At 40.3% G+C, this 22,030-nt stretch overlaps 1 protein-coding gene across 1 annotated transcript in view; it reads left to right on the top strand.

The window, feature by feature from the left end:
* The first annotated feature begins 1,047 nt into the window (after nt 1-1,047).
* GRM4 (glutamate metabotropic receptor 4) overlaps nt 1,048-22,030 on the top strand; it is a 489,205-nt gene continuing 468,222 nt past the window's right edge. The window contains exon 1 of the mRNA XM_053706851.1: nt 1,048-1,464. Within this exon, the coding sequence (XP_053562826.1) occupies nt 1,063-1,464 (402 nt within the window). The 5' untranslated portion in view covers nt 1,048-1,062. The remainder of the gene's footprint in view (nt 1,465-22,030) is intronic.

The raw sequence follows: 22,030 nt of genomic DNA on the forward strand, positions 1-22,030 counted from the left end.
AGTTTCTTAATTTCGTCGGCTCTCTCTGCTATTCCTGAATTAAAGCCCACATCTCTACAGAACATATAATGCTGTAGTGCTGTCACAGCCCTTTTATCTCACCTTGTGCCCTAGACTTAGCAGATGGTAGCTTACACCCCCCTCCTTATTGCCCATGACTCTATCAAGGGCCACAGGGCAGACGCTGCCAGCTGCCCCCTCCCTGCACAGACACACAAAGAGGAAATATTATCTGTAATGAGAGCCGGAGGGAAAGAGAAGAGGAAGAAAATAGATAATGAAAGAGAGTAAAGAGAATATAATGAAGGAGAGAGACAGTGAAATGGAGAGAGAGAGTGATATGGGCAGATAATAAGGAAAGAGAGACTAGGGAGGTAACAGGATAGGGGGATTCAATATAAATGTGTGCGAGGGGGGCTAGGTAGCAGACAGAGAGGTTAGATGGCTAAAAAGGAAAATGGAGAGGGAAACATTATGAAGAATAGAGGATAAATGTAAAATAAAGCACAAAACCAAGGAATAGGGAGATGTGACAAAAGAAAGAAGTATGGAACATGTCAGAGGGTGAAAATAAAGATAAAATTATGTAGTAATAAATTAAACAGAAAGTGGCAAGTTTTCAGGAGAGTGAGGAAATGGTAGAGTGTGATGATGGTCTAGGAACTATATTAACTAATTTCTTCCCACTTGTCATCTTTTAACATTTTTGTTTTCTTACCTTCTTAATTTTGTGATTTCCATTCCCCTAATAATGGCTCATTTACTTACTAATCTCTTCACTTGCAGATACTTTCACACTTCTAACTATATCTTCTGCTTTACAGATCAACTGATGCTTCTATTTGGCCACAAAACATGTCACCGAGATACGTGCCAACACATTGCCACTGCGTGTGGACCAAATGAAGTTGGAAGAGTGGAGAAAGTTTTGAAGATTGAGAGAGTGCTTTTGGGTTACAGAGATCTAAGGTCATGGATAGGCCAGCACTTGTGAGGACCGCATGCATACTGGCACTTCTAAGTTTTTGGAGCTGCTGGTGCAAACCCAAAGGTTCGCCCCATATGAACTCAGTGAGAATTGAAGGAGACATTATTTTAGGAGGTCTCTTTCCTGTCCATGGTAGGGGTAGTGATGGCAGAGCCTGTGGAGAACTTAAGAAGGAGAAGGGCATACACCGTTTAGAAGCCATGCTCTATGCACTTGACCGCATCAATGCTGATTCTGATCTTCTGCCAAATATCACACTGGGTGCCAGGGTTCTTGACACCTGTTCCCGAGACACCCATGCACTGGAGCAGTCCCTTAGCTTTGTTCAGCCTCTTATAGACAAGGACAGGACAGAAGTACGGTGTCTGAGTGGAGGGAATCCTATTATTGCACAACCAGAAAGAGTAGTGGGTGTAGTTGGAGCATCTTCCAGCTCTGTTTCCATCATGGTGGCTAATATTTTAAGACTTTTCAAGGTTGGTATACGTTACTTTTAAATTGTCGAGTGTTTTGTGCTGATGTTATAGAATATTATTTCAGAATGTCAATATAGATTACAAATTAAGAACCATGACATCCTTTTTAGGAAGTACTAGAGCTGTAATGAAGAATGTGTTATATTGGTCTGTAGAATGCATTCAGTATTATTCAGAAATCTTATCATATGCCCCACGTTATGAACCCAAAGGTAAAAAGAAAAAATCAACCACATCCAAAATTACACAGCATTATTAAAGGGACGTTAAATACCTTGAGATTATACTATAGAATGTTTTATTATATATAGTAATAAAAAAAGCTATATATTTATATTATTTATTTTGTCCCTTTTTATGTAATTTAATTATACGATTTCCAATTCCTGTTAGAGGAAATGCAAACTCCAGACTTAAAAGGACAGTAAACACCTTAAGATTTTTACATAAAATGTTTGGTTATGCGGAATTAGACAACTTTGCAATGTATATTCATTATTTATGTTGCCCCTTGTCATGTAATTTAGCTCTGATAATTAATTTTTTTTCTCATTCTCAGACCTTGAAATGCATCCTGCTGACTTATTATGGGTTACCCTGCTACATATCTATACCTAATTGGCTTTAAAGGGGCATGAAACCCAATTTTTTATGATTCAGACAGAATATGCATTTTTAAACAACATTCTATTTACATCTATTTTCTATGTTGCTTCATTCTCTTGGTATCCTTTATTGAAGAAGCAGCAATGCACTACTGGGAACTAACTGAATAGTTATCCAGTGACAATATAGGTATATGTGCAGCGACCAATCAGCAGCTAGCTCCTGAGCCTTTTTCAGCAAAAAATACCAAATGAACTAAGCAAATAAGAAATTAATTGGAAAATTGTTTAAAATTGTGTTCTCTGCATCTGAATCATGAAAGAAAAATTTTGGGTTTCATCTTCCTTTAACTGATATCAACTGCAAAATAGAGTACTTTATACTAAGATTATTACAGTGCCTATCCTTGTTTGCTAAATAAAGCTCGGACTTGCTCATACAAATAAGGCAAATGGTGCATAGAGTTTGGCTACTATTTGTAGTTAAAAAAACATAATTTATGCTTACCTGATAAATTCCTTTCTTCTGTTGTGTGATCAGTCCACGGGTCATCATTACTTCTGGGATATAACTCCTCCCCAACAGGAAATGCAAGAGGATTCACCCAGCAGAGCTGCATATAGCTCCTCCCCTCTACGTCACTCCCAGTCATTCGACCAAGAATCAACGAGAAAGGAAAAAACAAGGGTGAAGTGGTGACTGGAGTATAATTTAAAAGATATTTACCTGCCTTAAAAAACAGGGCGGGCCATGGACTGATCACACAACAGAAGAAAGGAATTTATCAGGTAAGCATAAATTATGTTTTCTTCTGTTATGTGTGATCAGTCCACGGGTCATCATTACTTCTGGGATACCAATACCAAAGCAAAAGTACACGGATGACGGGAGGGATAGGCAGGCTCATTATACAGAAGGAACCACTGCCTGAAGAACCTTTCTCCCAAAAATAGCCTCCGAAGAAGCAAAAGTGTCAAATTTGTAAAATTTGGAAAAAGTATGAAGCGAAGACCAAGTTGCAGCCTTGCAAATCTGTTCAACAGAGGCCTCATTCTTAAAGGCCCAAGTGGAAGCCACAGCTCTAGTAGAATGAGCTGTAATTCTTTCAGGAGGCTGCTGTCCAGCAGTCTCATAGGCTAAACGAATTATGCTACGAAGCCAGAAGGAGAGAGAGGTAGCCGAAGCCTTATGACCTCTCCTCTGACCAGAGTACACGACAAACAGGGAAGACGTTTGTCGAAAATCCTTAGTTGCCTGCAAGTAGAACTTGAGGGCACGAACTACATCCAGATTGTGTAGAAGACGTTCCTTCTTTGAAGAAGGATTCGGGCACAGGGAAGGCACCACGATCTCTTGATTGATGTTCCTGTTAGTGACTACCTTAGGTAAGAACCCAGGTTTTGTACGCAGAACTACCTTATCTGAATGAAAAATCAAATAAGGAGAATCACAATGTAAAGCTGATAACTCAGAGACTCTCCGAGCCGAAGAAATAGCCATTAAAAATAACACTTTCCAAGATAACAACTTTATATCAATGGAATGAAGGGGTTCAAACGGAACTCCTTGTAGAACGTTAAGAACAAGGTTTAAACTCCATGGCGGAGCAACAGTTTTAAACACAGGCTTGATCCTAGCTAAAGCCTGACAAAAGGCCTGGACGTCTGGATTTTCTGACAGACGCCTGTGTAACAAGATGGACAGAGCTGAGATCTGTCCCTTTAATGAACTAGCCGATAAACCCTTTTCTAAACCTTCTTGTAGAAAGGACAATATCCTAGGAATCCTAACCTTACTCCAGGAGTAACCTTTGGATTCGCACCAGTATAGGTATTTACGCCATATCTTATGGTAAATCCTTCTGGTAACAGGCTTCCTAGCCTGTATCAGGGTATCAATAACCGACTCAGAAAAACCACGTTTTGATAAAATCAAGCGTTCAATTTCCAAGCAGTCAGCTTCAGAGAAGTTAGATTTTGATGTTTGAATGGACCCTGTATCAGAAGGTCCTGTCTTAGAGGTAGAGACCAAGGCGGACAGGATGACATGTCCACTAGATCTGCATACCAAGTCCTGCGTGGCCATGCAGGCGCTATTAGAATCACTGATGCTCTCTCCTGCTTGATTTTGGCAATCAATCGAGGAAGCAGCGGGAAGGGTGGAAACACATAAGCCATCCCGAAGTTCCAAGGTGCTGTCAAAGCATCTATCAGAACCGCTCCCGGATCCCTGGATCTGGACCCGTAGCGAGGAAGTTTGGCGTTCTGGCGAGACGCCATGAGATCTATCTCTGGTTTGCCCCAACTTCGAAGTATTTGGGCAAAGACCTCCGGATGAAGTTCCCACTCCCCCGGATGAAAAGTCTGGCGACTCAAGAAATCCGCCTCCCAGTTCTCCACTCCCGGGATGTGGATTGCTGACAGGTGGCAAGAGTGAGACTCTGCCCAGCGAATTATCTTTGATACTTCCATCATTGCTAGGGAGCTTCTTGTCCCTCCTTGATGGTTGATGTAAGCTACAGTCGTGATGTTGTCCGACTGAAACCTGATGAACCCCCGAGTTTTTAACTGGGGCCAAGCCAGAAGGGCATTGAGAACTGCTCTCAATTCCAGAATGTTTATTGGCAGGAGACTTTCCTCCTGATTCCATTGTCCCTGAGCCTTCAGAGAATTCCAGACAGCGCCCCAACCTAGTAGGCTGGCGTCTGTTGTTACAATTGTCCAGTCCGGCCTGCTGAATGGCATCCCCCTGGACAGATGTGGCCGAGAAAGCCACCATAGAAGAGAGTTTCTGGTCTCTTGATCCAGATTCAGAGTAGGGGACAAGTCTGAGTAATCCCCATTCCACTGACTCAGCATGCACAATTGCAGCGGTCTGAGATGTAGACGTGCAAAGGGTACTATGTCCATTGCTGCTACCATTAAGCCGATCACCTCCATGCATTGAGCTACTGACGGGAGTTGAATGGAATGAAGGACACGGCATGCATTTAGAAGCTTTGTTAATCTGTCTTCTGTCAGATAAATCTTCATTTCTACAGAATCTATAAGAGTCCCCAAGAATGGAACTCTTGTAAGAGGAAAGAGAGAACTCTTCTTTTCGTTCACTTTCCATCCATGCGACCTTAGAAATGCCAGAACTAACTCTGTATGAGACTTGGCAGTTTGAAAGCTTGAAGCTTGTATCAGAATGTCGTCTAGGTACGGAGCTACCGAAATTCCTCGCGGTCTTAGTACCGCCAGAAGGGCACCCAGAACCTTTGTGAAGATTCTTGGAGCCGTAGCCAATCCGAATGGAAGAGCTACAAACTGGTAATGCCTGTCTAAGAAGGCAAACCTTAGATACCGGTAATGATCTTTGTGAATCGGTATGTGAAGGTAAGCATCCTTTAAATCCACTGTGGTCATGTACTGACCCTTTTGGATCATGGGTAAGATTGTCCGAATAGTTTCCATTTTGAACGATGGAACTCTTAGGAATTTGTTTAGGATCTTTAAATCCAAGATTGGCCTGAAAGTTCCCTCTTTTTTGGGAACCACAAACAGGTTTGAGTAAAACCCTTGTCCTTGTTCCGACCGCGGAACCGGATGGATCACTCCCATTAATAACAGATCTTGTACACAGCGTAGAAACGCTTCTTTCTTTATCTGGTTTGTTGACAACCTTGACAGATGAAATCTCCCTCTTGGGGGAGAGAATTTGAAGTCTAGAAGGTATCCCTGAGATATGATCTCTAGCGCCCAGGGATCCTGAACATCTCTTGCCCAAGCCTGGGCGAAGAGAGAGAGTCTGCCCCCCACTAGATCCGGTCCCGGATCGGGGGCCCACGATTCATGCTGTCTTTGGGGCAGCAGCAGGTTTCCTGGCCTGCTTGCCCTTGTTCCAGGACTGGTTAGGTTTCCAGCCTTGTCTGTAACGAGCAACAGCTCCTTCCTGTTTTGGTGCAGTGGAAGTTGGTGCTGCTCCTGCTTTGAAATTCCGAAAGGGACGAAAATTAGACTGTCTAGCCTTAGCTTTGGCTTTGTCTTGAGGCAGGGCGTGGCCCTTACCTCCTGTAATGTCAGCGATAATTTCTTTCAAACCGGGCCCAAATAAAGTTTGCCCCTTGAAAGGTATATTAAGTAATTTGGACTTAGAAGTTACATCAGCTGACCAGGATTTTAGCCACAGCGCCCTACGTGCCTGAATGGCGAATCCTGAGTTCTTAGCCGTAAGTTTGGTTAAATGTACTACGGCCTCCGAAATGAATGAATTAGCTAGTTTAAGGACTCTAAGCCTGTCCGTAATGTCGTCCAGCGTAGCTGAACTAAGGTTCTCTTCCAGAGACTCAATCCAAAATGCTGCCGCAGCCGTAATCGGCGCGATGCATGCAAGGGGTTGCAATATAAAACCTTGTTGAACAAACATTTTCTTAAGGTAACCCTCTAATTTTTTATCCATTGGATCTGAAAAAGCACAGCTATCCTCCACCGGGATAGTGGTACGCTTAGCTAAAGTAGAAACTGCTCCCTCCACCTTAGGGACCGTTTGCCATAAGTCCCGTGTGGTGGCGTCTATTGGAAACATCTTTCTAAATATTGGAGGGGGTGAGAACGGCACACCGGGTCTATCCCACTCCTTAGTAACAATTTCAGTTAGTCTCTTAGGTATAGGAAAAACGTCAGTACTCGCCGGTACCGCAAAGTATTTATCCAACCTACACAATTTCTCTGGTATTGCAACAGTGTTACAATCATTAAGAGCCGCTAAAACCTCCCCTAGTAATACACGGAGGTTCTCCAATTTAAATTTAAAATTTGAAATATCTGAATCCAATCTGTTTGGATCAGAACCGTCACCCACAGAATGAAGCTCTCCGTCCTCATGCTCTGCAAGCTGTGACGCAGTATCAGACATGGCCCTAGTATTATCAGCGCACTCTGTTCTCACCCCAGAGTGATCACGCTTGCCTCTTAGTTCTGGTAATTTAGCCAAAACTTCAGTCATAACAGTAGCCATATCTTGTAATGTTATCTGTAATGGCCGCCCAGATGTACTAGGCGCCACAATATCATGCACCTCCCGGGCGGGAGATGCAGGTACTGACACGTGAGGCGAGTTAGTCGGCATAACTCTCCCCTCGCTGTTTGGTGAAATTTGTTCAATTTGTACAGATTGGCTTTTATTTAAAGTAGCATCAATACAGTTAGTACATAAATTTCTATTGGGCTCCACCTTGGCATTGGAACAAATGACACAGGTATCTTCCTCTGAATCAGACATGTTTAACACACTAGCAATAAACTTGCAACTTGGTTACAATCTTATTTAACAAAAACGTACTGTGCCTCAAAGAAGCACTAAACGATTAAATGACAGTTGAAATAATGAACTGAAAAAAAAACAGTTATAGCATCAATCCTTGAAAACAACACAACTTTTAGCAAAGGTTTGTTCCCATTAGTAAAGTAACAATAATTAAATTTGAAACATAAAAATTACAGAGCAACGTTTTTAATCACAGTCAATATATAAGTCTCACAGCTCTGCTGAGAGAATCTACCTCCCTCCAAAGAAGTTTGAAGACCCCTGAGTTCTGTTAGAGATGAACCGGATCATGCAGGAAATACAAGAGTAACTGACTGGAAATTTTTGATGCGTAGCAAAGAGCGCCAAAAACGGCCCCTCCCCCTCACACACAGCAGTGAGAGAGAAACGAAACTGTCACAATTAAAACAAGCAACTGCCAAGTGGAAAAATAATGCCCATTATTCACTCAGTACCTCAGAAAATGCAAACGATTCTACATTCCAGCAAAAACGTTTAACATAATAAATACCTATTAAAAGGTTTAATGTACTTTTAACAGAGTAATTCCAGTGAAATACCATCCCCAGAATACTGAAGTGTAGAGTATACATACATGTCATTATAACGGTATGGCAGGATTTTCTCATCAATTCCATTCAGAAAATAAAAACTGCTACATACCTCAATGCAGATTCATCTGCCCGCTGTCCCCTGATCTGAAGCTTTTACCTCCCTCAGATGGCCGAGAAACAGCAATATGATCTTAACTACTCCGGTTAAAATCATAGTAAAAAACTCTGGTAGATTCTTCTTCAAACTCTGCCAGAGAGGTAATAACACGCTCCGGTGCTATTGTAAAATAACAAACTTTTGATTGAAGTTATAAAAACTAAGTATAATCACCATAGTCCTCTCACACATCCTATCTAGTCGTTGGGTGCAAGAGAATGACTGGGAGTGACGTAGAGGGGAGGAGCTATATGCAGCTCTGCTGGGTGAATCCTCTTGCATTTCCTGTTGGGGAGGAGTTATATCCCAGAAGTAATGATGACCCGTGGACTGATCACACATAACAGAAGAAAAATAGTTTATTTTAAAAGAGTTTAGACACTTGGTTTATATGTTGTTCTATGGCCACACAACAGAAATGTCTTGATTGCATTCTACACAGTCGTTGTCTGCACGCTCTAGCTACCCATATATAATTATCCTAAAGTAGCCTTAAGTTACAACATGGCAGCACCCATTGATTTGAAGAAAATAAAACAAAGAAGCTTATTTTAAAAACATACACGTGCATATTATTCTCTGGCTAATCTTTGCTTTGAATATATCATTATATCTAACATGTATTTGGTCTTCATATTTTAAAGAGCCATTAAAGTAATTATTTTATTAGGTTATGTATGTACAGTTCAGCAGTTAAAGGGACACTGTACTATAAAATGTGTTTCCCCTTATTGTGCTCCAAATTACTTGTTATACATACTGCAGATTATTATTATGGGAAATAGTTCTGGTTTAACTTTGTATTTGAAATAGCTGGTTTTGCTTATTAAAACATAACCTGTATTCTACAGGACATGCCCATAAGAATAGGCTGAGCCTGCAAGTAAGACAGACCTGCTAATGGTATCTATGTTAGGTATCGAAATACTAATTATGGCTGGAAGAGTGAATAAACACAACCCGCTATTTCACATCTCTCTCCTTCCCAGCTCTACTGGGAGATTAATCAGTGCTATTGTCTTCTCTTTGCATAGCTTTTCTACAAAGCATTGGTTACTTGCATTTCCAGTATAGGTGTGGATACAACAAGCAAAAGTAGCTATTTCAAATAAAAAATAAAGGTAAACGGTTTACAAACAATTGCATACACTGCAGCAGGTAAAATTGACCACTGGCACTAGATACACATTCAAGGGGAGAATTTTAGAGGCTGTGATAAATTTCCAAACAGGAAAAATGAACAAAGTAAAAAATAAAAGTTCCTTACAGTTTTCTTTAACTATGTATAATTGAATATTGCATCATGCATGTGAAGTTTAATGTCCCATTAATATGCTTTGTAATATATAGGTATTTGAAAAAAAACTTTTACTAGTATTTTATGTTTGAATATTTTTATTAATTTTCAGAAATAAATCATAACAACAAGAAACATACCTTTCTCTCCTTTTACCTCAGTTGCTGGAAGACTCGGAGATAAAGTTTACAATAGCAAATGATTAACCTTCCTGCAATTCAACTTACAGTCTTAATAATGAACTATGGTATCACAATTTACTAGAATGGAGTCTTGCAGTTCCCGATCATGCATGGTATAAGTACCATGGTCTTATATACTTTCCAGAATTCTTCCTTTTGATTATAAAGAGAATTGTTCTGCTAGACTATCTGGACTTGTATTTTACTAGTATTTTAAAGGGACAGTAAAGTCAAAATTCATCTTAAAGGGAAATTCTGGCCAAAATGTTTAAATGCACACAGATGAATTACATCTTTTGAATAGAAACATAATTACAATAAACATGTATTGGCAAAAATGCATCTAGTAAAAGTTAACACTAATGTTAGCATTTTTTTCTGTATGTGCATGTGAAGCATAGCTAGATATTCTCAGTGCACCAGCATTTTAAATACTGCAGCTATTCAGAGCACCAGTGGGGCTTGTATCATGTCAGCAATTAACAAATTTAGTCATAACCAGATGGTACAACCTTAGGCTCTCTGAGTAAGTGCTGTATTTAAAATGCTGGTGCACGGTGCATACTTAAATACACTTTTGAAACAGCTATAACTTTTATTAGAAGCATTTTTGCTTCTATGTAAAACTGAAATGCATCCACATGGATTCCAATTTTGGCTGGATTTTCCCTTAACATGGAATTAATAGAGCACAACATTTTAAGCAACTTTCCAAATTATCAATTTTGCTTAGTTCTCTTGGTATTCTTTGTTAAAGAGTAATCCTAGGTGAGCTCAGGAGCTGGCAGCAGTGTTTGCAACAATATTTATTAGCAATGTTATATATAGTTATAAGCACTTCTGCAATAGACTGCTAAAAACACGTGCACGCTCCTGATCTTCTATCAGCCTACCTAGGTTTACTCTAAACAAAGGGTATCAAAAGAACAAAACACATTTTACAATAGAAATAAATTGGAAAGGTGTTTAAAACTACATGATCTATCTGAATTGCTAAAGTTTGATTTGGACTTTACTTTAAGTCTAAGATAGGCACCTTGTGCATGCTCATATATTAAAGGGACATTAAGTTTCCAATTTACTTCTATTATCAAATTTTCTTCCTTCTCATGATATTCTTTGTTGAAGAGATCCCTAGGTAGGTTGCGTGCACGTGCCTGAAGCAGTACATCACAGGAAATAGTGCTGCCATCTAGTGCTCCTGCCAATGTATAACATTGATGGAAAACTGCTGCCACATAGTGCTGCAGACACGTGCACACTTCTGAACTTAGATCCATGCTTTTCAATAGAGGATAACAAGAAAACCAAGAAAATTTGATAGCAGAAGTAAATTGGAAAGTTGTTTAAAATTGTATGTTCTATCTGACTCATGAAAGAAAAATTTGGGTTTTATGTCCCTTTAAGCAGCTGCTGATTGATGTGCATGCTCCGTGCACTTGCTTGAGTCAATCAATTACTTGCATGGAGCATAAGAACAAAACAACAGATGCATAATCACAGAGATAAGCACAGGTGGATTTGTATAAGGTATCAGGGTCTCAGCTAAAGAGAAAAGGCTAATGCAGCAATTTTTTTAAAAGACCTTTTATATTGCACAGTTGTTAAAAGGATTTGCTGTGTCTATAAAGAACTCAGGGGCGAAACTACGGTGGGTGCAGGGGTCGCAATTGCGACTGGGCTCCCAAGGGTGGGGGCCCAGCTTAAAAAAAAAATAAAAAAAAATTATTTTTATTTATTTTTTTACTATAAAAAATGTTGACCTGCCACTGCCTGCACTGATATCATGTGAGTGTGACATGATGCTTCACTAGTGTCTCTGACTACAGGGGTTAGTCTTTCTGTTTTACTCATTGGTGTTTATGTGTGTGTGTGTGTGTGTGTGTGTGTATGTGACTGTGTGTGTATTTATTTATGCATGTATGTGTATGTGTGTATGTTTGTGGAACCAGCAAATTACAGACCTTGTTACTACAGCATGGGGGGAGGGGGTAAACAGTGTCACTATACACTACCACTATATACAGTATGGGGGGTCTGGACTATGTCACAAACTACTGTGGTCACTTTATAAAGTACTGGGGCGGGTAGGGTCAGGCCAGCCATCTCACCGGCAGATTACAGACTGTGTCACTGACTTACTATATACAGTACTGGTGGGTTAAACAGTGTCCCTATATACAGTAATAGGAGGTCAAACCATCCCACAGACTATGGGCACAGAGTACCTCCTTTTGCAGACATGTAATCTGATTCACATGTTTTTTCTGTGTTAAATGTAAAAAAAAAAAAAATATGTATCAAATTCACTTTTTTTTTGGGGGGGGGGGGAAGTGGGGTTCCCTTCTTAGATTCTTGCACGTGGGCCCTGTGGTTTCTAGTTACGCCTCTGAAAGCACTGCTGTATTATTTCATTTTTATTTCCCTTTAAATGCTTTACAAACTGCACGCCTGCATTTTTAATATTTATTAAACTCAGGTTCTTTTAACATTATCTGGCAACATTTTTAAAGGTTATTCCTCAAACTTTCTGAATGCACTGTATATATAATGCTAGGATGAGCAAATCCTAGCATTATATATACAGTGCATTCATAAAGTATTCAGACCGCTTTGTTTCTTTCACATATTGTTATATTGCAGCCTTATGCTAAAATGGTTTAAATTCATTTGTTCCTCACATCAATCTACACTTTATACCTCATAATGACAAGACAAAAAACTGATTTTTGATAACTTTGCAAATTTAAAACTGAAATATCACATTGTCATAAGTATTCAGACCCTTAAGCCACTACTTAAAGTAGTTGAAGCACCTTTGGTAGCAATTACAGCCTAAATTCATTCTTGGTATGGTGCAATAAGATTTGCACACCTGGATTGGGGGATTATCTGCCATTCTTCTCTGCAGATCTGTCATGTTGGATGGGGACTGTCTGAACAACCATTTTCAGGTCTCTCCAGAGATGTTTGATTGGGTTTAAGTCTGGGCTCTGACTGGGCCACTTAAAGACACAGCGTTGTCCATAAGCTACTCTTGCATTGTCTTGGTTGTGTTCTCAGGGCCATTGTCCTGTTGGAAGGTGAACCTTCGGCCCAGTCTGAGGTCCTGAACCCTCTGTACCATGTTTTCATTAATTTGCTGCATTCAGCTTTCCCTTAACCCTGACCAATTCCCCAGCCCCTACCGCTGAAAAACCCCCACAGCGTGATGCTACCACTACCATGCTTTACTGTCAGGATGGTATTGTGCAGGTGATGAGCGGTGCTTGGTTTCCTCCAGACATGATGCCTGGAAATGAGGCCAAACAGTTCAATCTTCATTTCATCAGACAAGAGAATCTTGTTTCTCACAGTCTGATATTTATTTAGGTGCTTTTTTGCAAATGCCAAGTTTTCATGTGTCGTGCACTAAAGGCCATCTGGCCACTCTGCCATTAAGCCCAGATTTGTGGAGTGTTGCAGTGATGGTTGTCCTTCTGCAAGTTTCTCCCATTTCTGCACATGATCTCTGGAGCTTAACTAGATTGACCATTGGGTTCTTGGTCACCTCTCTTTCCAAGGTTCTTCTCCCCCAATTGCTCAGTTTGGCCGAATGGCCAGCTCCTGGTTGTTCCAAACCTCTTACATTTAATGATGGAGGCTACTGTGCTCTTTAGAACCTTTTGTTGCTTTCTTCAGATCTGTGTCTCAACACAATCCTGTCTCTGCAGGCACTTTCTTTTACCGCATGACTTGATTTTTTGCTCTGATATGCATTTTCAGCTGTGAAACCTTATGCAGACAGGTGTGTACTGTTCAAATCATGTCAAATAAATTGCATTTGTCACAGGTGGACAATCAAAGTGTAGGAACATCTCAAATATGGTCCAGAGAAATGGGATGCACCTTAGCTACATTTCAAGTGTCATAGTAAAGGGTCTAAATACTTATGTCAATGTGATATTTCAGTGTTTTTTCTTTTTAATTAATTTGCAAAGTTATCATTATTGCTTTGTCATTATGGGGTATGGAGTGTAGATTTATGTAAAAAAATAAACCATTTTAGCATAAGGCTGCAACATTTCACTGTGTGTATATATACAATATACAAGTTATCGGAATAAAATACTGTACAAAATTACAAAAACATGTAATTGACTTATATGTGATTATAGATGCAGCTGACCCAAAAAACCCGAAGTGGCATTAATTATTTATTTGTATGCATCTCTTTGGGCAGTCTTGCCATTTTGTGAACCCAGCTGTGTTTGCCCAATATGTACCCGGTGCAGTTTCTTCTTGGCTCTGGTCCTCAAAGTTCTTCCACTGTCTTCTGATGGCAGCACTCAATAGCGGCCCCCTGGTAAGCCTCTAAGGCCCGGAACCTGGTGTCCAATTCCGCCGGATCACACTTCCAATTGGAGGTGTCAGGAAAGAGCAGTGTCCAAAGGCTGCCGGCAGGATCTGGTATGGGCGTAGGCGGGGAAAGCTAATGAATAGAATATGTGTACAGGTCGACCCAGCTGCCTGTTTTCTCTGCTGCAGTGACAGGTAATATTGATCTTGCTCTTCATGAAACCCAGCTTGAAGGGCCCCGGCTAAAAACATTATATCATTATATATAATGTTAGAAAATGGCAGACAGTTTTTCTAAGTCATCCCGGGGAGATTTAAAGTAGTCCAGGACGACTTTTCCAACTGAGTTTTTCAACATACATACACACACACATATATATATATATATATATATATATATATATATATATATATATATATCGATGTTTGAATTGCACCCCGACAGCTGTATAATCTATGGAAGTGAGTGCTGTATCCCATAATGGATGTTCGATATATATATATATATATATATATATATAGACAGACACACAAACACGTAAGTATATGTGTGTGTGTGTGTATATATATATATATATATATATACACACACAGTATATATATATATATATATATATATATATATGTGTATGTGTCATAAGAGGCAAAAGTTGTATTCCATAGTTGTGTAGTACAGCAAAATAGAAAATATACAGACAGCATCATGTAGTAATAGGAGGAGTAATATGGTGCCGCGGGAGGAGTGTAATACCAGTGTTTTGGTATACACACAAGACTTATGGTCTTTATGTATCGCTTAAACCGTCTGCTGTGACCTCGTCCGCCCAGGAAACTCCCTGCAAAACAAAACCAATTTTGTACATTTCCTGGAGACGGTAATGGACTTAATAGGTTTTTAATGGTGATCTTAATACTCAGAACACAACGGGGGGAGTTATTCCTATCTCTCCTACTGTTTGTCTTCATTTTGTCCCTCTCTATCTCTTTTCCACTTTCTTTATTCCTTTTTGCTCATTGTTATTTATTTTTTGCACCTTCTTCTGCTCCTCTTTTTTTAAAGTTTCTTGCACTCTCTTTACTATCCCCCCTCCCCTTTTCCCCCACATTTCTCTTTGCATTACCCCTCAATATTCCCTTCTCAGTATAAAAAAAAAAGTCTAGCGTTTTATCTCCCCCTCTTCTGCCCTTTTCTCCTAATCTACCTATTTTTTGTTCGGCTTTTCCTCACTGTCTCTTTTCTCTCTCTCGTCTTCTCTATGGATTCCCCTGAAGTGCTGATAGAATTAGATTTTCTTGGGAAGCTCTTAACGAGCAGTAATGCAGCAAGATAAGCTAATATTAAATAATTAATAGAGAGGGGAAAGAAAAAGGCTAGATTAAAGTGGAATAGAGACACAGGAATATGATGACAAAGATGTATACATACATATTTATGTATATATAGAACAGGTAAGTGGGTGTATATGTATGTGTGTCTATGTACAGCTATGTAAATCTATATATCATCTATCTACTGTATATAATGCATTGATATTATTCTTTTTGTTTTTGCTTTGTTTTTTTAAGTATAATTGAGTATAATTTAATATAATTTTAAATGGCTATTCCAAAGCTTTTACTTTTCCGTATTTTCCTCTTGTGTTTTGTGTGACTGTTTAACATTGGGTGTAATTATTTTTACCTGTTTTAATTATTTTGAGGGCACTTTTGTGCGGCTGGTATTGTTAACAGTGGTGCTTATTCTATGTGGAAAAAGGTTAGCAGTCGCGAGATAGATGGGGCCTTGTTGACGCTACTCAATTTTGCAGCGCTATACAAATAAATAATCATTATGATGGAGCTGAACACATAACTTGTGGCTGTTATGAGGGGTGGGTACAAATTTCTTTGAATTGGGCACTTTGTTGTTTTTTCCCCCCCACAAGATATTAGTTTCACCAATGGGAATCTAGGCCATAGTGTGTGTGTGAAACAATTCTAAACCACTCTGTGAATTGATATTACTGTGAAATGTGAAAATAAAAACTTTATTCACACACTTTAGGCAGCCATAAACAGTATTGAATCAGTTCATTGCTATTGTTTTCTTTTGCTGTGGTAGTGTTCTGTTTGCTGAAATTGTGTAAACTGTACTAAAAAATGTTTTTAAAATCTTGTGAGATTAACACTTCTCATATTTTTTTCTGTGCTTCACCAAGCTTCCCTGTTATAGATCTTGTGTAATATTACTGGTTTTACTAATTCAAAACGCACAAAAAATACATGTAAATCTCAGTAATTTTAAGATGTTTTAATTTAAGCTCTTATACATGGCTATTAGAAAGAAGAATATAAATTGCCTTAAGCATATAAGGCCAGATTACGAGTGGAGCGCAAAATTGCGATTTTGCAAGTGCGATAGTGTGCACTGGTATTTCAAGTGGCCACAATGCGAACACGAGCCAATGTTTGCATTGCATGAAAGCTTGAGACACGGCATGAGAACCTGGCGCAACAAAGGGGGTAAATCATGTAGCAATGGGCAACAAAGGTTAAATATATATGTATATGAATATATACATATATATTTATCTATTTATATGTGTATATACACATATTAACACATAAATATATATGTATATGAGCATTTACATATATATTTACAGGGAACACACAGTTCCCCATAGACCACTATGTAAATCACTTTTCAGTGCCGTTTTTTTTCTAACACCCCTGACCCGCCAAATTTAAACCCTAAAAACTGCTTTGTGCAGTTATTTTTTATATAAAAAAATGCTACTTTCTCCAACATTGGTGTGTCCGGTCCACGGCGTCATCCTTACTTGTGGGATATCTCTTCCCCAACAGGAAATGGCAAAGAGTCCCAGCAAAGCTGGCCATATAGTCCCTCCTAGGCTCCACCCACCCCAGTCATTCTCTTTGCCGTTGCACAGGCAACATCTCCACGGAGATGGTTAAGAGTTTTTTGTTTGTTTTTTTCCGGAAATTTCAGATTCAGGAAAAATTTCTCAACAAGCTGAACCTGATTTTGTGACATTTAAATTTAAATTAGAACATCTCCGCGCACTGCTTAAGGAGGTGTTATCTACTCTGGATGATTGTGACAACTTGGTCATTCCAGAGAAATTATGCAAGATGGACAAGTTCCTAGAGGTTCCGGTGCACCCCGACGCTTTTCCTATACCCAAGCGGGTGGCGGACATAGTGAATAAGGAGTGGGAAAAGCCCGGCATACCTTTTGTTCCCCCCCCTATATTTAAGAAATTATTTCCTATGGTCGACAGTCCCTAAGGTCGAGGGGCAGTTTCTACTCTAAACAAACGCACTACTATTCCTATTGAGGATAGTTGTGCTTTCAAAGATCCTATGGATAAAAAATTGGAGGGTTTGCTTAAAAAGATTTTTGTACAGCAAGGTTACCTTCTACAACCCATTTCGTGCATTGTTCCTGTCACTACAGCAGCGTGGTTCTGGTTCGAGGAACTAGAAAACTTGCTTAGTAGAGAGACTCCATATGAGGAGGTTATGGACAGAGTTCACGCACTTAAGTTGGCTAACTCTTTTATTTTAGATGCCGCTTTGCAATTAGCTAGATTAGCGGCGAAAAAATCAGGGTTTGCTATCGTGGCGCGCAGAGCGCTTTGGCTAAAGTCTTGGGAAGCAAATGTGTCATCCAAGACAAAATTGCTTAACATCCCTTTCAAAGGTAAAACTCTATTTGGACCAGAATTGAAAGAGATTATTTCAGACATCACTGGGGGAAAGGGCCACGCCCTTCCACAAGATAGGCCTTTCAAGGCCAAGAATAAGTCTAATTTTCGTTCCTTTTGCAATTTCAGGAACGGACCGGCCTCTAATTCTGCATCCTCTAAGCAAGAGGGTAATGCCTCACAACCCAAACCAGCCTGGAAACCGATGCAAGGCTGGAACAAGGGTAAGCAGGCCAAGAAGCCTGCCGCTGCTAACAAAACAGCATGAAGGAGTAGCCCCCGATCCGGGACCGGATCTAGTGGGGGGCAGACTCTCTCTCTTTGCTCAGGCTTGGGCAAGAGATGTTCAGGATCCCTGGGCGCTAGAAATAGTTTCTCAGGGTTATCTCCTGGAATTCAGGGAACTACCCCCAAGGGGAAGGTTCCACATGTCTCACTTATCCTCAAACCAAATAAAGAGACAGGCGTTCTTACATTGTGTAGAAGATCTGTTAAAGATGGGAGTGATACACCCAGTTCCAATAAAGGAACAAGGAATGGGATTTTATTCCAATCTGTTCGTAGTTCCCAAAAAAGAGGGAACTTTCAGACCAATTTTGGATTTGAAGATCCTAAACAAATTTCTCAGGGTACCATCGTTCAAGATGGAAACCATTCGAACGATTCTACCCACTATCCAGGAAAGTCAATTTATGACTACCGTGGATCTAAAGGATGCGTACCTACATATTCCTATCCACAAAGAACATCATCAGTTCCTAAGGTTCGCCTTTCTGGACAAGCATTACCAGTTTGTGGCCCTCCCATTCGGGTTAGCCACTGCTCCAAGGATTTTCACAAAGGTACTAGGGTCCCTTCTAGCGGTTCTAAGACCGAGGGGCATTGCAGTAGTACCTTACTTGGACGACATTCTAATACAAGCTTCGTCCCTATCAAAAGCAAAGGCTCATACAGACATCGTTCTGGCCTTTCTCAGATCACACGGATGGAAGGTGAACATAGAAAAAAGTTCTCTGTCTCCGTCGACAAGAGTTCCCTTCTTGGGAACAATAATAGATTCCTTAGAAATGAGGATTTTTCTGACAGAGGTCAGAAAGTCAAAACTTCTAAGCACTTGTCAAGTTCTTCATTCTGTTCCTCGTCCTTCCATAGCGCAGTGCATGGAAGTAGTAGGGTTGATGTTTGCAGCAATGGACATAGTTCCTTTTGCACGAATTCATCTAAGACCATTACAACTGTGCATGCTCAAACAGTGGAATGGGGACTATATAGACTTGTCTCCAATGATTCAAGTAGATCAGAAGACCAGAGATTCACTCCGTTGGTGGCTGACCCTGGACAATCTATCCCAGGGAATGAGCTTCCGCAGACCAGAGTGGGTCATTGTCACGACCGACGCCAGTCTAGTGGGCTGGGGCGCAGTCTGGGAATCCCTGAAAGCTCAGGGTCTATGGTCTCTGGAAGAGTCTCTTCTCCCGATAAACATTCTGGAACTGAGAGCGATATTCAATGCTCTCAGGACTTGGCCTCAACTAGCAAAGGCCAGATTCATAAGATTCCAATCAGACAACATGACGACCGTTGCGTATATCAATCATCAGGGGGGAACAAGGAGTTCCCTGGCGATGAAAGAAGTGACCAAAATAATTCAATGGGCAGAGGATCACTCCTGCCACCTGTCTGCGATCCACATCCCAGGTGTGGAAAACTGGGAGGCGGATTATCTGAGTCGTCAGACATTTGCCCAAATAACTCAATTATGGGGCATTCCAGACATGGATCTGATGGCGTCTCATCAGAACTTCAAGGTTCCTTGCTACAGGTCCAGATCCAGGGATCCCAAGGCGACTCTAGTAGATGCACTAGTAGCCCCTTGGACCTTCAACCTAGCTTATGTATTTCCACCGTTTCCTCTCATTCCCAGGCTGGTAGCCAGGATCAATCAGGAGAGGGCCTCAGTGATCTTGATAGCTCCTGCGTGGCCACGCAGGACTTGGTATGCAGACCTGGTGAATATGTCATCGGTTCCACCATGGAAGCTACCTTTGAGACAGGACCTTCTTGTTCAGGGTCCATTCGAACATCCAAATCTGGTTTCCCTCCAGCTGACGGCTTGGAGATTGAACGCTTGATTCTATTGAAGCGTGGGTTTTCAGATTCCGTGATAGATTCTCTGGTTCAGGCCAGAAAACCGGTAACTAGAAAGATTTACCATAAGATATGGAAAAGATATATCTGTTGGTGTGAATCCAAAGGATTCCCATGGAATAAGATAAAAATTCCTAGGATTCTCTCCTTTCTACAAGAAGGTTTGGAGAAAGGATTATCTGCAAGTTCTCTAAAGGGACAGATCTCTACTTTATCTGTCTTACTACACAAAAGACTGGCAGCTGTGCCAGATGTTCAAGCATTTGTTCAGGCTCTGGTTAGGATCAAGCCTGTTTACAGACCTTTGACTCCTCCCTGGAGTCTAAATATAGTTCTTTCAGTTCTTCAAGGGGTTCTGTTTGAACCTTTACATTCCATAGATATTAAGTTACTATCTTGGAAAGTTTTGTTTTTGGTTGCTATTTCTTCTGCTAGAAGAGTTTCTGAGTTATCTGCTCTGCAGTGTTCTCCACCCTATCTGGTGTTCCATGCAGATAAGGTGGTTTTGCGTACTAAGCCTGGTTTTCTTCCAAAGGTTGTTTCTAACAAAAATATTGACCAGGAGATAGTTGTACCTTCTTTGTGTCCGAATCCAGTTTCAAAGAAGGAACGTTTGTTACACAATTTGGACGTAGTCCGTGCTCTAAAATTCTATTTAGAGGCTACAAAAGATTTCAGACAAACATCTTCTTTGTTTGTTGTTTATTCTGGTAAAAGGAGAGGTCAAAAAGCGACTTCTACCTCTCTTTCCTTTTGGCTTAAAAGCATCATCCGATTGGCTTATGAGACTGCCGGACGGCAGCCTCCTGAAAGAATCACAGCTCACTCCACTAGGGCTGTGGCTTCCACATGGGCCTTCAAGAACGAGGCTTCTGTTGACCAGATATGTAAGGCAGCGACTTGGTTTTCACTGCACACTTTTGCCAAATTTTACAAATTTGATACTTTTGCTTCTTCGGAGGCTATTTTTGGGAGAAAGGTTTTGCAAGCCGTGGTGCCTTCCGTTTAGGTAACCTGATTTGCTCCCTCCCTTCATCCGTGTCCTAAAGCTTTGGTATTGGTTCCCACAAGTAAGGATGACGCCGTGGACCGGACACACCAATGTTGGAGAAAACAGAATTTATGCTTACCTGATAAATTACTTTCTCCAACGGTGTGTCCGGTCCACGGCCCGCCCTGGTTTTTTAATCAGGTCTGATGAATTATTTTCTCTAACTACAGTCACCACGGTACCATATGGTTTCTCCTATATTTTTCCTCCTGTCCGTCGGTCGAATGACTGGGGTGGGCGGAGCCTAGGAGGGACTATATGGCCAGCTTTGCTGGGACTCTTTGCCATTTCCTGTTGGGGAAGAGATATCCCACAAGTAAGGATGACGCCGTGGACCGGACACACCGTTGGAGGAAGTAATTTATCAGGTAAGCATAAATTCTGTTTTTGTTTAAAATAAAAAACTACAATATACTTTAATATGGGGCACTTTTTGAAAGTAATGTAATGGCTGGGTATTTATCGCTTGCCTGTAAACAGGTGCGCTATAAATTAGCGCTCCACTTGTAATCTAGCCCATATTTTGTCCTAAAAGAATTAAAAACACAGTTTACCCTAATTTTTCTCCCCTTTAATTTGTTCTCAATGATCCATTTTACCTGACTGAGGGCTAATTATAAATGGAGATCTATTTAGTGCTCCCCTTAAGAGTGTAAACTTCGATAGAAGTAAACTTTATTTGCACGTCAGTTAGCACACGTATTAGAAGTTGAAAGTAAAAGTTTGGGCACAAGCAAAACCCAACGCACACCAACATTTGCCCCATAAACTTCAATGGAGAGCGTGGAAGATTAAAACCTAACACTTATTGCTCTCGTGCTAACCCGACGTGTTATTAATATTTCACATTCCAATGTTCTTCACATGCAGGGATATGTTATTTTTATTGTAAATACATGTTTCTATATTTATCTGTATATACCTATACCTTTATATTTATTCCTATAGATATATAGGTATAGATATCTATTTTACATTCAAAGTCAACACACAGTGGGTGTCCGTTAAAGTAAACTCTTACTACTAACCAATTAAGAAGTCCTTTCTAATATTAATTATTTGGGCTAGAGTAAACCCCACACACAGTTGATCTACAATTAGCACTATGCAGTATGCAAACTCATATTTTCATTCCAATCCTTATTATAACCATCCTTATTGCTTTATCTCTCCGCTTTTCTTGCGGAAGCAATACATTCCAAACTAGTTATAAAGG

Source organism: Bombina bombina, chromosome 3 (genome assembly GCF_027579735.1).
Source record: "Bombina bombina isolate aBomBom1 chromosome 3, aBomBom1.pri, whole genome shotgun sequence".
Taxonomy (NCBI): domain Eukaryota; kingdom Metazoa; phylum Chordata; class Amphibia; order Anura; family Bombinatoridae; genus Bombina; species Bombina bombina.